This window comes from Camelus ferus, chromosome 7 (assembly GCF_009834535.1).
Source record: "Camelus ferus isolate YT-003-E chromosome 7, BCGSAC_Cfer_1.0, whole genome shotgun sequence".
Classification (NCBI taxonomy): Eukaryota; Metazoa; Chordata; class Mammalia; order Artiodactyla; family Camelidae; genus Camelus; species Camelus ferus.
In genome coordinates this window covers 40,908,157-40,925,843 of record NC_045702.1, presented here as the reverse complement: position 1 = coordinate 40,925,843, position 17,687 = coordinate 40,908,157, and the positions used below count along the sequence as shown (strand labels likewise).

General features: G+C 42.5%; 1 protein-coding gene and 1 long non-coding RNA gene across 6 annotated transcripts in view; one reads left to right on the top strand and one right to left on the bottom strand.

Annotated features, from left to right (window-relative positions):
- The window catches only part of LOC106729718, a 40,220-nt gene extending 22,831 nt beyond the window's left edge, over positions 1-17,389 (top strand). For all 3 annotated transcript variants that reach the window (XR_004321432.1, XR_004321431.1, XR_004321433.1), the window contains 5 exons: positions 1,977-2,021; positions 3,156-3,435; positions 10,535-10,706; positions 11,355-11,460; positions 16,723-17,389. This is a non-coding gene — a long non-coding RNA (uncharacterized LOC106729718). The remainder of the gene's footprint in view (positions 1-1,976; positions 2,022-3,155; positions 3,436-10,534; positions 10,707-11,354; positions 11,461-16,722) is intronic.
- Positions 2,538-17,687, bottom strand: part of NOD1 (nucleotide binding oligomerization domain containing 1) — a 56,170-nt gene continuing 41,020 nt past the window's right edge. For 2 of the 3 annotated variants that reach the window (XM_032483776.1, XM_032483775.1), the window contains 5 exons: positions 17,511-17,594; positions 16,575-16,658; positions 14,184-14,267; positions 10,974-11,057; positions 2,538-3,409 (listed from right to left, as the gene is read on the bottom strand). In XM_032483776.1, the coding sequence (XP_032339667.1) occupies positions 3,337-3,409; positions 10,974-11,057; positions 14,184-14,267; positions 16,575-16,658; positions 17,511-17,594 (409 nt within the window). In that variant the 3' untranslated portion in view covers positions 2,538-3,336. The remainder of the gene's footprint in view (positions 3,410-10,973; positions 11,058-14,183; positions 14,268-16,574; positions 16,659-17,510; positions 17,595-17,687) is intronic. The other variant, XM_032483777.1, reaches the window with a different exon arrangement.

Here is a 17,687-nt window from a genome sequence, read left to right as displayed (position 1 = left end):
TTATGTGTATTTCACCACATAAAGAAGTCTCAAAGTAGGCAATACAGGGGAAGATGGCATGAAAAAATTGAAGTAGCTGTGTTAGCATTATTATAAGCATTATCTAAAAATTTTTTAAATATTGTGATACTGCTTTGTTATAACAAAAATATAATACTGACAAGGGAAAAAAGTCAGGGAAAAAATTTCAAGATATTTTGATATGTATTACTTTGCCCCAAAATGCAACCTAGTAGTTGTGGGAAAAATCAGAAACCTGTTTAACATTCTTGCACTTTTTATAATTTACTGTTGTTTAAAACCTTTTTTATTACAGATCATTGGGGGCCTGTAACCTTTTCAGTGCTTAGTGCTTCTAAAAGTTTAAAGCTGGTCTTGGGTGTAGTTAATTCAGTTAGTTTCAAGGTTGCCAGAATCTCGCTGGGATGGCCCCTGGACCCTGCAGCTCTGCTACAAACCCATGTATGTGAATATGAGCTTTGGCCTCCTCACCAGCTATTTCCACTTTCATTAAAATTCCTCTCTGTGGACCTGGGAGAATGGTCATGGTTTGGCCTTTTCAGCTCCAGAGCAAGGATTTTTTTTCTGTAAGTGAGCAATTGGGTTACTGGAAATAGACATGTGTCACACCTGGAAGTGGACCAAAACACAGACGAGCCATGTGCTCCTTTCCAACTGGGAAGCTCAAAGGGACACCTGGCAAAGGCTGGAGGGCCTGGCTGTGTGTGGTGATGCCAGCTCCCACTCTATACTGGGCAGTGAAGACGGGGCTGCACCTCCCTCTGTTCAGTGAATAACACTTAAATGGCAGGGCTCTTTAGTAAGAATGACACCTAACGGCTGTGCTTTTCACTGGCGAAGCTAGGATATGCAGGAAGCTTAATGTTGAATGTTTTTAAACTTGACTTTGAGAACTTCTAGTCCCATATTTGACCTTGTTGGAAAGTTCTCTAAGCTTAAGAGTGAGAAGAGGATACCTAGGGGTTCCACTGTGAGTGGAAATGAGAAATGTCGGCTTTATAATATACTGTCACATATTGAGCAGCAACCCTGCGCCCGGCACTGTGCTGACGGCTTTCCAAGCATCGGTTCATTTAATCCTCACAACAACCCTGTGGGTTGGGACTCTGGGATCCCCATTTTTCAAGGAGGAAATTGAGATTCTAACGTCTTAGGATGTTGGCCCAAAGCCCCACGGTGACATGACATGGCTTATTTTATAAGTTCCAAATCAGCATGGACATGCGATAAATGCAGGTCTGAAAGACAAGAGTTGTAATTTCTTTCCCTAAATCAACCAACATGTCCTGTGGAAAGAAAATCATATCCCAAGTTGGGGGCATTCTTTTCTTTTCTTTTTCTTTTTCTTTTTTTTCAATTTTCAATTGTCTTTTTCTTGATTAGGAAAAGTCTCCACGTCTCTGCACAGAAGCTCACCTGTGGTTAATGGAGAACCTTTCCAGCAAGTTAGGAGTCTGATTTCACTTTTATAAGAGACATAGAAAATCTGCCGGTCACCATCGTGGATACCAAAGTATTTCCAAGTTAGAATTTAAGCCAATGCCACACAGATTTCAATTTCCCTTAGGAGCAGCAGTTTTAATTTTGATAGTCTCTAAAAGCAGTAATATTTGGTAGCTTCTGAGTACATTATAACTCTCAAAAGTTTAGTTTTAGCAGTTTAATAAAATACAAATTTGTCAGCTGAGAAGTGTGGTTCTCTCACTCAGCAGGTCTGAAGCCTGTTCTAAGCACCCTTGGTCTTCAGTTTGCCTTTGTGCTTTCTGGGCATATCTGCTGCCCAGATTCTCTGGTAGAGTTGCTTCCTCAAGGGGTAACTACCCAAATCTGGGGTAGAGAGGGGTGGGTGGCAGAGCAGTGCCTCAAGGGAATGGCCACCCTGTGGCTGAGTGACTGTACTGGATTTTCCCTATAGCTTTCAGAGCTAACTTCCTGAATTGCACCTTTCCTAACAGGGGCTGCTGTACACAGTGCCAGGCTGGACTTCTGAGGACTCGAAGGTATGTATGGAGGGGCCCCTCATCCCCGCCCCTCTCATGCTTGGCTCCTGTCAGCTCAATGCCTCCTGCCACAGTGGGTGACAGGCCCACCTCGGTCTTCCACTAAGCAGGGAATAGCCAAGGAGGGTAGTGGACATTAAAGCTGGCCTGCCAGGACTCAAGATGGCAGTGGTGAGGGACATGAAGTTTGGCCACGCCAGTGTACCCTGGCCCCAGCCACCCCGAACTCAAGTCATTTCCTCTGTGAAGCCACCTGTGTGGATCGGGAGGTCAGATGGGGAGTCCTCAGATGATTCCTCTGCTCTTTTTGGTCCCTTGGTAGGTGGAGAGGCCTAAGGAGGGTCACACTGCTGATGCCTCTGGCCTTCCTTTGTCAGGCCCTCCTCACAGCACATCACCCCAAGGCCCCACCCAAAGCTGTGAGTGCCTCTGAAAGGAGCCAGGCATGGCATTCGGGGGTCACAGCGTGCTTGCCAGGCTCAGTCCCCTTAAAAAAAAAAAATCAGACTCAGGCAATTAGAAACAGTGTTTTCAGTATTTTACTAACAAATGAATTGGCAAAAGAACAAGTTATCTAGTAATATCACCCCACCATTTGGCAGGCGTCTAACGTGTTCTGCCAGCCAGGTTCTCAGTGACTCCCGAGTCTTTCCTCCGACTCAATCCCCCTTACAACTGCTCAGCGGCAGGAAGAGAGTCCCCTTCCTCAGGAGGGCAAGAGAGAGAAGCCTCTCTCTGGATGCCAGGGCCCCCGGAGCAAGCAGGGACTCATTGCTGGTGGAGGACGGCACTGAGCCTTCTTCCTGGAGCAGAGCACCTCTACCCGCAGCATCAGTCTTCCGGAGGGCAGCAGTGCCACACGAAAGCCCTCAGTGGAGCCCCAGCATTACGAAAACATAGGTAAAACTTTTTGTTTGTTGAGCACCTTTTCCCCAAGAAATGTGGTACCCCATGTCTTCAGCTCTTCAGTGAACACAGTATTGCCCGACTCACTTTCCCAGGTCTTAGAGCAGGCGTTTGTATGAGCTCAAAGTCTCTTTCCTCTAGTTTCAGATGAAAATAGTCATGGCTATGCATTAACATCTCTTCATAGTATAGTTACAGTCACTAAAACAGCTCATGCTTTTCCTGCAGAATTGTAACAGCTACTCAGGGGCTGCCAGTCAGCACTCGGACGAAGGTTGATTTGCACCATGAAGGCAGGGCTCCTGGAAGTCTCACCTCAGCAGACCTTGGATGTCTTTCATTCATCCAAGACATGCAGCTGCACAGAGTTGCCCCCAGGGCCAAAACCCACCAACAGGAAAACAGCCTCTCAGAAATAGACAATCCGCTTCTCATCTTCAAATACTTTGGCCTCCTCTGGCTTTATCAAGTTCCCGTTTAAGCTGTTGGAGAAGAACAAAGAACACAAGTAAGTGTGAGGGGCTACTGTACACTCCTTCCCAACATGTGTTCCTAACACACTCTTGTGCTTCACACAACCCTGAAATTACAGAACATGCTCTGTTCGAATACTTGGGGTTTTTTTTCCTTTTTCTTTAATTGAAGTATAGTTGATTTACAGTATTGTGTCAGTTTCAGGTATACAGCATAGTGATTCAGTATTTTTGCAGTTTATATTCAATTATAGGTTATTACAAGATAATGAGTATAATTCCCTGTGCTATATAGTATATGCTTGTTGCTTATCTATTTTATATATAGTAATTCATATCTGTTAATCCCATACTCCTGATTTGTCCCTCCCCCGGCTCCTCTCCGTTTTGGCAACCACAAGTTTACTTTCTATATCTGTGAGTCTGTTTGTTTTGCATATATAATCATTTGTGTTATTTTTAGATTCCACATATAACTGATACCATGTAGTGTTTGTCTTTCTCTGTCTGATTTATTTCACTTAACATAATATGCTCTGGGTCCATCCATGTTGCTGCAAGTGGCAGTATTTAATTCTTTTTATGGCTGAGTAATATTCTATTGTGTGTGTTTGTGTGTCACTAAGCCAGTCATCTTTTGATGGGTACTTGAGTTGCTTCCATGACTTGGCTATTATAAATAGTGCCACTATGAACACTGGAGTGAGAGTTTATTTTCAAATTAGTGATTTAGTTTTCTCTACATAGTTACCCAGGAGTGAAATTGATGGATCCTCTATTTTTAGTTTTTTAAACTCCATACTGTTTTCTAAAGTGGGTGCACCAATTTACATTCCCACCAGCAGTGTACAAAGGCTCCCTTTTTCCACATCCTCACCAGCATTTGTAATTTGTAGACTTTTTGATGATAGCCATTCTGACAGGTGGGAGGTCATACTCATTGTGGTTTTGATTTGCATTTCTCTATTAGCGATGTTGAGCATCTTCTCATGTGCCTGTTGGCCATCTGTACGTCTTTTTTGGAAAAATGTCCATTCAGGTCTTCTGCCCATTTTTCAATGGGTTGTTTGTTTTTTGATGTTGAGCTGTATGAGCTGTTTGTATATTCTGGATATTAACCCCTTATGGGTTGCATCATTTGCAAATATTTTCTCCCATTCTGTAAGCTGCCTTTGTTTTGTCAGTGGTTTCCTTTGCTGTGCAAAAGCTTTTAATTACACCCCATTTGTTTATTTTTGCTTTTATTTCTTTTGCCTTAGGAGACTGACCCAAGAAAAAATATCTCTGTGATTTAGGTCAAAGAGTGTTTCACCTGTGTTTTCTTCTAGGAATTTTATGGTTTCCAGTTTCACATTTAGGTCTTTAAACCATTTTGAGTTTATTTTTGTGTATGGTGTGAGGGAATGTTCTAATCTCACTGTTTTACATATAACTGTCCAATTTCCCCAGCACCACTTAGTGAAGAGACTGTCTTTTCTCCACTGTATATTCTTGCCTCTTTTGTTGATTAATTGACCCCAAGTGCATGGGTTTGTTTCTGGGTTCTGTGTTCTTTTCTATTGATCTATGTGCCTAAGTGCCAATGCCATGCTATTTTGATTACTTTAGCTTTGTAGTACAGTGTGAAGTCTTGGAGGGTTATACTTCCAAATTCGTTTGTTTGTTTTCAGAATTTCTTTGGGTCTTTCGTGGTTCCAACAAATTTTAGGATTATTTGTTCTAGTTCTGTGAAAAATGTCATGGGTATTTTTATAGGGATGGCATTAAATCTGTAGATTGCTTTAGGTAGTACAGCCATTTTTAATAATACTGATGCTTCCAGTCCAAGAGCATGGTATATATCTTTTTATTTCTTTGAATCATCTTCAGTTTCCTTCATCAGTGTTTTATAGTTTTCAGAGTATATGTCTTTCACCTGCTTGGGTAAGTTTATTCCTAGGTATTTTTTTTATGTGATTTCAAACAGGGATTTTAAAAAATTTCTCTTTATGATATTCATTATGGATTCATTATTGATTATATGATATTTCATTATTAGTGTATAGAAACAACCAATTTCTGTATATAAATCTTGTATCCTGCAACCTTACTGAATTTACTTATTAGTTAATAGTTTTTGGGTGGAGACTTTAGGATTCTACGTAGAGTATCATGTCATCAGCAAATAGTGACAATTTAACTTCTTCCCTTCCAATTTAGATACCTTTTCTTTTTTCTTATCTGATGTGGCTAGGACTTCCTATATTATGTTAAATAGAAGCGGCCATCCTTTTCTTGTTCCTGAATTTAGGGGGAAGGCTTTCAGCTTTTCACCCCTGAGTATTATGTTGGCTGTGGGTTTACTGTAAATGACCTTTATTATGTTGATATATATTCCCTCTATACCCACTTTGATGGGAGTTTTTATCATGAATGGATGTTGAATCTTGTCAAATGCTTTTTCTGCATCTATTGAGATAATCGTGTAGCCTTTGTCATTCCTTTTGTTAATGTGTATGTAACACTGATTGATTCTTATATGTTGAACCATCCTTGTGTCCCTGGAATGAATTCAACTCAATCATGGTGTATGATCCTTTTTATGTATTGTTGGATTCAGTTTGCTAATATTTTGTTGAGGACTTTTGCATCTATGTTCATTAAAAGATAGGCCTGTAATTATCTTTCTATAGTATCTTTGTCTGGTTTTGGTGTCAGGGTAATTAATGGTGGCCTTGTAGAATAAATTTGGGAGTGTTCCCTCCTCTTCAGTTTTTTTGGAATAGTTTGAGAAGAATAGGCATAGGTTCTTTATATGTTTGGTATAATTTCGCTGTGAAGCCATCTTGTCCTAGACTTTTGTTTGCTGGGGATCTCTTGTTTTACAGATTCAGTTTCACTTCTAGGGGTCAGTCTGTTCAAATTGTCTTTTTCTTCTTGACTCAGTCCTGGCAGGATGTATGTTTCTAGAAACTGGTCCATTTCTTCTAGGTTGTTAACCAATTTATTGGCATATAACTGTTCATAGTATTCTTATTTTTTGTATCACTGTAGTATCAGTTGTTATTTCTCCTCTTTCATATTTTATTTGGATCCTCTCTTCTCCTCTTGGTGAGCCTGGCTAAAGGTTTATCGATTTTATTTGTTCAAAAAACCATCTCTTGGTTCACTGATTTTTTCTACTGTTTTTTTTTTTTAAATCTCTATTTCCTCTCAGATTTTTATTATTTTCTTCCTTCTGCTGACTTTGGGCTTTGCTCTTTTTTTCTAATTTTTTTTGGTGGTAGGTATGTTAGGTTGAGATTTTTCTTGTTTCTTGAGGAAGTTCTATATCACTATGAACTTCTCCCTTAGAACTGCTTTTGCTGCAGATTTTGAAATGTTGCGTTTTCATTTTTGACTTATTTTTATTTCCTCTTTCACATCATTGTTGACTCATTGGTTATTTTAGTAGCATGTTATTTACTCTCCACATATTTGTTGTTCTCCCATTTTTTTTTTCCCATAGTTGATTTCTAATTTCATACCACTGGTCAGAAAAAAATGCTTGATATAATTTATATCCTCTTAAGCTTAAGCAGTTTTTTTTTTATGACCTAGTATGTGATCTATCCAGGAGAACATTCCATGAGCACTTGAAAAGAATGTGTATTCTGCTTTTTTTTGGCGATAGTGTCCTGTAGATATCAGTTAAGTCCAACTGGTCTATTGTGTCATTTAGGAACTCTGTTGCCTTTTTGATTTTGTCTGGATGATCTGTCCATTGATATAACTGAGGTGTTAAAAGTCAGTTTCTCCCTTTACGTCTCTAGTATTTGTTTTATATATTTAGCTGTTCCTGGATCAGGTGCATATATATTAATGAGTGTAACAGCCTCTTCTTGTATTGATTCCTTTAACATTATATAAGGCCCTTTGTCTTTCTTTATAGCCTTTGTTGTAGTCTGTTTTGCCTCATAGGGGTATTGCTCCCCTTGCTTCCTTGTCATTTCTGTTTGCATGAAATCTTTTTCCATCCCCTCACTTTCACTCTGTATTTGTGTTTGGTCCTGAAGTGGGTCTTCCGTAAGCAGCATATTGGAGGGTCTTGCTTTTTTATCCAGTCAGCCACTCTGTGTCTTTTGATGGGAACATTTAGTCCATTGACATTTAAGGTAATTATTGATAGGTATGTACTTACTGCCATTTTATTCCGAGTTTGTCAGTTGTTTTTGTAGTTCATCTTTGTTCATTTCTTCTTTTTGTTTATCCCATTGTGGTTTGATGTTTTTCTTCTGAAGTATGCTTGAGTTCCTTTCTTTTTGGTTTTTGTGTATCTGTTGTACATTTTTGATTTGTGGTTACCATGGAGTGTATGTATGTTGACCCATAATTCTACCTCCTTGCTTTAAACTGCTAATAATTTAAGTTCAAACACATTCTAAAAGATCTGTTTTTTATTCCTGATATATATCTGTATGCTTATCTCTTTACTGTTTAGTGTAGTTACTTTTATAATTTTTTTAAGCTATATACTGGCTTACTGAAGTGATCTTCAACCTTCACTATATGTTTGCCTTTCCTATTGGGATTCTTCCCTTTCCTAGACTCTTCTTTTCCATTTAGAGAAGATCTTTCAACATTTTTAGGGTAGGTTTAGTATTGCTGAATTCTTTTAGTTTGCTTGTCTGAGAAATTCCTTATGTCTCCTTCTGTTCTAAATGATCATCTTTCTGGGTTGAGTATCCTAGGGTGTAGGTTTTTCCCTTTCAGGACTTTGAATATATCTTGCCATTCCCTTCTGGCCTGCAAGGTCTCTGCAGAGAAATCTGCTAATAGCTTTATGGGGATTCCCTTGTATATGACTTTGTTTTTCTCTTGCTGCCTTTAGAATTCCTCTTTAAAGTTTGCCATTTTAACTGTGGTATTTCTTGGTGTGTGTGGGGGGTCTGTTTGGGTTCATCTTTTTTGGGATCCTCTGTGTTTCCTGTACCTGGATATCTGTTTCCTTCTTTCGCTTTAGGAAGTTTTCAGCTATAACTTCTTCAAATACATTTTCAAATCCCTTCTCACTTCTGTTTCTGGAACCCCTATACTGCATATGTTGGCACATTTTCCATTACCATGTAGATCTCATATGTTCCTTTCATTGTTTTTTCATTTGTCTGTCTACTGTACTGATTGGGTGCTTTCCACTATTCTATCTTCCAGACCATTTATGTGTCCTGTGTCACTTAGTCTGCTATTCATTTCTTCTAGAATGCTTTTTATCTCAGAAATCGAACTGTTTTTTCATTGGGTCTTTTTAGTTTCTAGTTTTTTGTTAAAATGATCTGTGCTTAGATCAGTTCTCTTAACTCAGCATTTTTATTACCAGCGTTTTGAACTTACATTTCATTACTTTTTTAGGGGTTTTCTCTTGCTCTTTTAATTGAGAGTGGTTCCTCTGCCTTTTAATTTTACTCAACTTTCTCTGTCTCTATGAATTTAGATGAAACAGTCATTTATTATGGTCTTGAAGGGGTGTTTTTATCTGGGTGTGTCCCTGTGTAGACTGTGCATGCCCACTGTCTTTGGTGCAAGGGCTGGAATGATGTGGATGCCAGCTACGCCTTTCTTCAGCCATGTCACACCTTGATAGTGGGTGTGGCTGGTGCTGGAGTTGCTGGAGCCTGCACAGGGCGTGATGTGGGACTTCTCTGCTCAGTGACAGTCACACAGGGTGGGGTTTGATTCTAAGTTGCTGGAGTGGATGCCCTGAGGGTCAGGCTTGAGCTGGCTCTGTTCCCTTTGTGTCTTTCCTTCTCCCTGCACTGAGGCCTTTGCCCCAAAGGAGGGGAGTGCCGGAGTAAGTGGGGTTTGTGTGCCACTTGTGCACTGCCTGTAAGCAGCTGCAGCTCTAGTCCACCTTTGCAGGGCCCTGTCACACACCTGGGACAAGATGCTTCCAGCACCCGAGCCCTCCTCTGAATCCGCCCTGGCACCAGCACCTCTAGGCTCTGCATAGCATACCTTGAAGCTAGACTCCTGGCCCTACAAAAATCGTCCCTTGTGTAGGAACACTGGTCCTTGGCAGGCAACAAAGGCCCATTTTCGAGCCTGACAGAATTAAAGCAGCTGTGTATCCTACAGCTGTCCTAACCAGCCACTGAGAAGAGTGGAAGTCAACTGTGGTCCACGACCTGTTCTGCAGCCTGGCCTGCCCCCTACCTCTCCCTCCTTGCCTGCTGTCCTCAAAAGAGCCAGCAGGTGGTTCTAGGGAAGGGATCACAGGCTGAGGGCAGCTAGAGATTAATGTGACCTAAAATACTGTTGGTTCGCCAGTGCCTTCCGGGCTGAGGAGTGTTCTGTCACTGACGTTCTGTCAGTCTGGTTGAAGCTGGGCTCTCTCTAGGACAGTGGTTTCAAATGTCTTTTTGACAGTGACCCCCCAAATAAGAACATTTTACATTGTGAACCAGCATCTGTGCATATGCACACACCCAGAAATGAAACAAGATTATGAAATAATACTTCATCCTATGCACAGTGCATTCTGGTATTCTGTTCCATTTCATTTTTTAAATAATGCTGGTTGCAACCCACAAAACTGGAACTTGTTAATGGATCATAAAATCAAAGTAAAGTTTAAAAAACACTATTCTAGGGGCTGAGGTCAGGGAGCTAGCTGTACCTTTTTTTTTTGGCTGTGAAATTATTCTCCCCAGCCATGGAAAAAGAAAGTACTGTAATCAATGAGTAACTACCCCCCGAGCTGAGGGTTTGGGTCACAGTGCAGCTGTTTTGTGGATCTCAGGGAGCATGAACTCTTGTGGTCTCTGCCCTCTGTCAGGTTCTCCACCAGTCTAAGCCTCATCCCTGCTGGCTATCTCAGGCCTGGGATAGAGAGCAAATTCCAGAGCACTTGGGGGTCTGGGTTCAGGGTCCCGGGGCCCTGTTTTCAGCTCAGTTATACCAGTACTCTAAAGCAATCAGGGCCCTTTCTGTCCAGTTAACTGCTGTTTCCCCAGCACTTAACCCAGTTCTGTCACTGCTGTTACTAATGGGACCCCCTCCCCGCACATGCTACAGGCCAGTCCCACCTTGGGGCTGCATGTGTCCTGTGGGAGGCACAAGAAATGGAACAAGGCTCAAGGTTGTACTAAAGCAGACCATGTGCTTTTCTTTCACTAGCAGAAGTGAGTCCTCAGAGCAGAAACAGGAAGCCAAGAAAGAGCACAGTCAGCTCAAACCCAGCCTGGAAGCCCAGAGAAGGAAAAGAATGAGCTTCAAACTCCACGTCCACCCAGCCATCTCTCAGTCTCATGAGTCCCGGAGTGATTCACCTTCAGCAGGAATCCTTCTGCAGGTCTGTTTGCCCCCATGCAACCAAGAGACAGGACAGGGTGCTAGGGAGGAGAGCCCTGACTATGGAGTCAGGCTGTCGGGGCAGAATTTCAGCTTCTCCTCTTATGTCTGACCTTAGCCTGGGCCCCAGTTCGTACATCTATGTTTACAGATTGTTGGAAAGATGAGAAATAAATAGAAATTGCCCTACATTGTGCATGGCACATAGTCAGAGGTACTGTGTAAATAATCACTATTATCATTATAGCAAGTGGTAGGTCAGTCTTACCAGATCTCCATTATGCCAGTGTTCTTCTGTAACGCATCTGCCAACTGGGCCATCCCCTTGGCTGTGATCTGGTTCTGGATAAGCCTGAAAGAAGAACATACCTTTTGTATCCAATAATACTGGATTAAATCTGCCTACTTCATTTGGGAGTTAGGAGGGTTTGATAGGATAAGAGACAGGGTCAGGGGAAAAACTGAGTCCATGTGACTTTTAATCTGGCTAAGATTGTCTAGATCAGATCCACAAGAATAAATGACAAGCTTTAAAATGTTTAATTTTCTGTATACTTTTTAGTGAGCATAATATATCTGTATATTCAAATGTAGGTAGTTTAACAGATGAACATACTTGTGTGTAAGTGCTTGACATTTTTCATTGCAGGGGTGCCCAATCAAAAACATGGAGACTACCAGTCTAAACAACAATTTCTAAGAAACCATTTGGAGAACCAGCAGTCTGATGTCTCCTTCCAGGTGGCTAGAGAAAGGTAAGACAGTTTTTAAAGAGCTGACCATTCTCTTCTTTGGGGGAACAAAGGCTTCCCTCCATGTCTTCCCCAACATCTGAGAGGGAAGGAGGAGAAACAGTTCAGTTGCTACTAAGGGGTCCCAAGGGAAAGCATCGATAATGGGGCCTCTAAAATGTAAAAGTATGCCCCACTATGCTGGGAAGCAGTGATCCAAATGAAACAGAGGTTTCAGATACAGCTGGGCAGCCCAGGCCATTCCTGAAATGCTCCCCTGGGAGGCTGTGCTTCCGCCCCAACAAGGAAGCACGTGCAGCACAAGGCAGTGATATGTCTGCACTCCATCACAGGCTGCCTCCTGGCTATCTGTAGAATAAGGCTACTGCTGAAGTTCTCCCTTAAAAATTGTAGGCACTGACTCATGGTAGCCTTACCAGGAAGATGAGGGCCTATGTTACCCTGATTAATGAGATTACAGAAAATAAGCCAACCCCTTAAAGAGGCAGTAAAGCATAGTGGTTAAAAGCTCCCCTCATATACACACATCCACTCCCCACTTTTCAGCTACAGATCCGTGAAAGAAATACACTTAAGCTGTCTGTGCCTGGGTTGCCTGATCTATAAAATGAGAATAACTGTAAGAGAACCCCTCCCTACCCTGGGGTGTGTGGGGTTTCAGTAGGATGTGTATGAAGTAGTTCTCTACCATGGTGCCCAGTGGTAAGGACCTCTTGTCACCATTACTGCCCAAGCACACAGGGGACCCATGGATCCCCATCACACTTCCCAAAGACTGGGGGTCCAGTGGCAGAGGTGATGACCTTCTGGTAAGCATGACTACCATGTAACTTGGAAATTTTTGCAAAAGGAGCAAAAACAGAACCTGGAAGTGGGCACAGAGTTCTGAATTCAGTTAAACTCTGCTGGTACTGCTGGGGGCAGGATGAGCTGCCTGTAGCCGAGACCTGACAAGAGTCTGGGTTGGAGGATATGTAAAAAGTTTGGCGGTGCTCAGGCATGTGTGGCCACCAGGGATGACTTCAGTGTGGCCAGTGTAGTCTGTGCAAGCACAAAGCAGCTAAGACTCACTCTGCAGCCCTGTTTATGCTCTGTTCTTCTCAGGAGGGGCTGGCCTGACACCTAAGGAAGGGCATAAAACAGTCTACAGGCCAAAAAGGAGAAAAAAACAGGTGTAAAAGTAGAACACTCTGGAGTTTGTTTTTAACAGAAATTGACATGGTGATCTAAAATTCATAGAATTCAAGACACAAAAAATATATATACATAGAGAAAGAACAAAGTTGGAAGACTCATACTTCCTGATTTCAAAACTTACCAAGTTACAATAATTAGGACAGTGTGGTCCTGGCATAAGGATAGACAGATGGCTCAACGAACCAGAATAGGAAGTTCAGAAATAAACACACACATTTATGGTCAGCTGATTTTTGACAAAAATGTCAGGGCCATTCAAAAGGGAAAGAGAGTCTTTTCATCAGGTGGTGCTGGGACAACTGAAAAGCTACATACAATAAAATGAAGCTGGACCCCTATACCTCATACCATACACAGAAATTAACTTCAAATGGAGCAAAGACCTAAATGTAAGAGCGAAACTATAACACTGAAGTCTTTGTCACCTTGGATTTGGGCAGTGATTTCTTAGTAAGATACCTAAAGCACAAGTAACTAAAGAAAAAACAGATAAATGGACTTCATCAAAATTAAAAACTTTGCTGCTTCAAAGGTCACCTGAAGAAAGTGAAAAAAACCCTACAGAGAGAGGAAATGTTTGCAAATCATGTATCTAGTAAATATCTAGTACCAGAATAAGGAACTGTAACAACTCAGCAATAAAAAGACAAATAACCCAATTTACAAATGGACAAAGAATGTGGAGACAACTCTTCAGAGAAGTTACACAAATGGCCAGCCAGTATGCACATGAAAAGACACCCAGCATTGTAAGCCATCAGGGAAATGCAAATCAAAACCACTATGAGATACCATGTTATACCCACTAAGATGGCATGACCCCAACCAAAGATGAACAATAACAAGTGTTGGTGAGGATGCAGAGAAATGGGGACCCTTATCCATGACTGGTGGGAATGTAAATAGCAAAACCACTTTGGAATACAATTTGGCAGTGAACAGAGTGACCAGATGACCCAGCAATCCTATTCCTAAGAATATACCAAAGAAAAATGAAAACATATGAATAATGCTACTGTGAACAGTCATGTATAATAGTCATAAAGTAGAAGCAACCCAAATGTCCACCACCTGATGAGTGGACAATCATAATGTGAACTATCCACACAGCACATTATCAATCAGCCATAAACAGCAAGGGAGTACTGATACGTGCTACAGTGTGGATGAACCCTCAACACATGCTCGTGAAAGAACATAGAAACAAAAGGTCACCTACTGTATGACTGCACTTCTATGAAATGCCCAGAATAGGCCAATGCATAGAGACTGAAAGTAGATAAGTGGGTGCCAGGGAGTAAGGGAGGAGAAGGATGGGGAGTGATTGCTTAACACATACAGGCTTTTTGAGATAGAGGAGGTGGGTAGGAAAAACTGTTCCAGAATTAGATAGTGGTGATGATTGTACATCCTTATGAATAAGCTAAAAACCACTGAATTGTACACTTCAAAAGAGTGACTTATGGTATGTGAATTTTATCTCAAAAATATGTTTTTAAAAAAAGCACAGGTGTTGAAATCTGAATTACCATAAATGTTTCAACGTCTGGTTGACTTTCAACATCTCTGCCAAGCTCTCAGCCACTTCATCATTAAGTTCATTTTTGGTGAGCCTAGAAAAGAAAGGAAGTACTGACTCAGGACAGCCCTGCCTGGTACACACTATTTAATGAGTTCACAGAAGTGGGATCCTGGCCCAGGAGTCTCCAGCCTGTGCTGCTAATCACTCGCTGAGAACCCAGCAAACAGCCAGGCTCCAAGCCCAGCCTCTGAGCCTGACAGACAATGATGGTTCATTTCTTGTGCAAATCCCTCACTCAAGCTTCTACTTAGTCCTGCTGCTGTGGGGAAGCCTATACTCCCTCCCCATCCTCGCTGAGCCCTCAGATCTCACAGAAGCGGGGGCCCACAGAAAACAAGGGGCCAATGCCTGCTTCTCCAGTCTTCTCTTCAGTCCCAAGGTCACTTGAACACCATGGGCAGCATATTACCAAAGCCAGTCAGATGAAGACCTAGAAAAGCCTGCTGAATGCGCGTTAAAATGTGTTCATCACTTTGCTCTGAGGCCAGTTATGAAGGACTCAAGTTCTGTGACTGAAAGTTCAGGAAGTCTCTCAATTGTTCTTAAAAACCCAGAAGTGGTCTGGATAAAGCACAGAGGGCTAGAAGCTCCTGGTTGTAAGTAGGATTGGACCCTGTTGTACCCGTGGATAAAAAATAGGGAAGAAAAATGGAATAGAAAGAACATTTTAAAAAATCACTCCTTGAAGGGCAGTTTGGTAGTGTCTATCCAAATTTTCAATGTGTTACTACACTTTGGGCCAACAATTGGACTTCTAGAAATTGACCCCTGTGTGCAAAGACATTACACACAGGACTGTACGTGCAGTATTGATTGCAGTATGTGCAGTCATAATGTACAACATGAACAAACCTAAGTATCAACAGAAGCACCTGGCAAAATAGATTGTGAGTATACATTCAGAGGGATGCTGTGCAGCCCTTAGAATGAGGTAGGATGAAGAACAGGACAGAGAGCACAGTGCTTAAGATGCTGAAGCCAGACATGCCAGCTGGAATTGCTTAATTAGCAGGGTGACCACAGCAGGTGGTTTCATTTCCCTGGGCCTGAGTTTTCTCACCAGTAAATGTAAACAGTAATGGTACAGACCTCACAGGGTAGTGGTGAGAGTGAGTTAATACATGGAAAAGGCTGAGAACAATGCGTGGTGTACAGTCAGTACTCAACATACGCAGGGGACTGACATCATTCTTATCTATGTAGAGCTGTGGTTCTTCGTGATTTCCCCTCCAGAGGACACTTGCCAGCGTCTGGAGACAATTTTGATTGTCACAATTGGAGGTCACTGCTGGTATCAAACGGGTAGAGGCCACGGGCTCTGCTAAACATCTTACAATGCACAGGACAGCGTCTCAACCAAAATGTTGACAGTGTTGAGATTGAGAAGCCCTGACATAAAGGGACATGTAAAATATGTACAATATATGGTTGAGATATTTTTTAAAGCCACTTGCTAAATGTTACTCTATTTTGTGAGAAAAGGGTTATTTATTTGAATATACATTCAAATGCTAGAAGAAAAAGATATTTAGAGAAAAAGAGGGTGGAGGTACTTTCACTTCCTACTTTCGAGACTTCAGTGTCTTACACTTTTTTCAAAAAAGCTTGTATTACTTTTCAAAATCTTTTAAAATGAAAATGCAACTACGGGCCAGCAGATCTAGTATCAGAATTCTCATAATGAGGACATTTTCATTAACTCATTTAACCAGTATCTCATGAGGAGGATACAGAGATATGCAATATAAAACTTCCTGACCTGGCAGCAATTTATGATACGGTCAAGTAAATAAAATACAATAAAAATAGGGTAAATGACCGAAAAAAGGAATAACTAAAAGAAAATAAAAGCACTAGTAGAAGGCAACATAATTAGTGGCCCTGGAGCGCAGAGGGAGTGAGGACAGGTGACAGGTGAGTTACAGCATGAAGGCCAAATCCTGACGGGACGGCCTGGGAGGAGGAAGTTTAAGAGAAAATGCTGAGCCACGTACATGAAAGTTGGACCTCACGAGACCTACCTGAGGGTGTTCCAAGGATGTCCTGACAGTTAGAATGGCTAGTCTTCTGGTTTGCCCAAGGCCCAGGGTGGCAAAGAAGGCTAAGGTCTCAGACTCAAGCTCCTAGGATCCACCCCCCAACCCCTTCTGTACCTGTTTGTCCTCCTGGGAATGGCTGTTTTCTTCTCTAGAAGGAAATTAAATTACAAACCTACCTTCGGGGAAAGTCCTAGGGCCTTTTCAATGGGGAGGCATCCTTTCAGTTAAGATTCCAGGTGATGCGCGGCCTTTGGAAAAATCCCTGAGACCCAACCTTTCAAAATGACTCTGGTCATTACCAGAATATTCTCAGAGATGCATTCCGCTGCAGGGCCCATGCGAGACTCTTTCCTCCTTCTGTAGAGATGCCATTGAATGCGAGACTAGGGAGAAAAAACATTTGGAGTAAATTATTAGAAACACATCCACATTTGGCTTTGGTTTCAGCAACTCAAACAGCCACGAAGACTCTGCCTGGAGGTGGCCCCTGCCCCGGCTGATTTGAGGCAGGAAGCAGAAGTGTCGGCCTCGCCAGCATCTGCTCAGGCTCGAGCAGGACAGGCAGCAGACTGCTCAAGGAGAGGCCAGACAGGAAACGGAACATCAGCAACACTTGGGACACAGCCAACTGCAGGCTGAGGAGGCCGGGCTGACATCTCACAGGTACCTATCAGCGAGGCCTGGAGAAGCTTCCTCTGCTCTCATAAGAAAGGAACTCTGCTATTGCCCCTACCATATTAGACTCTCTGCCAGTGACAGGAAGGACACGGGCAACTGGGAGACATCCAAGCCTCAGAGATTCGGCCAGAAAAGGAGGGTTGGGGAGGAGCAGGTCTGTTTCCCGAGATAACAGGTTCCTGCTTGTCCCAGCACCATCCTGAGGGTGACAGAGGGACAGGAATCTGTTGCCCAGTGTCCCTTTCAGTTTTATTTGGACTGAAGAATTCCTTCCCCACCTCCAGGGGACCTGGGGAGGTGGCGGGGGCTGGCAGCACCCTGTCTTGGTCTGACTGGCATGTGCATGTGTCACACCATGGAGCTGAAAACTCAAGCTTTCTGTATGCCTTTACTGTATGTCTCTTATAGTCAATAAAAACGTTTTTAAAAAGAAAAAGGAAAACTGCACACACAAATACCTCCCCTGTTAGGAGTGCCAGCCACCCTCTTCTGGGCTCCTCCCCTGGTAAAACAAGAGTCCCATGGAGTGACCAGGTGGCCCCGGAGACAGCGCTCACCTCAGGTTGGTCAAGCTGGGGTGGTTCCTCAGAGCCTCTGCGAAGGCCTTGGCTCCCTCATCACCGATCTGATTGCCCCACATCCTGCGGGCAGAGGCAAGACAGTGAAGGTTATCTCACTCTCATCCCTTATTTTCTGCTTGTGGCCAAGACTTGACTGTATGTATTCTCAACAGG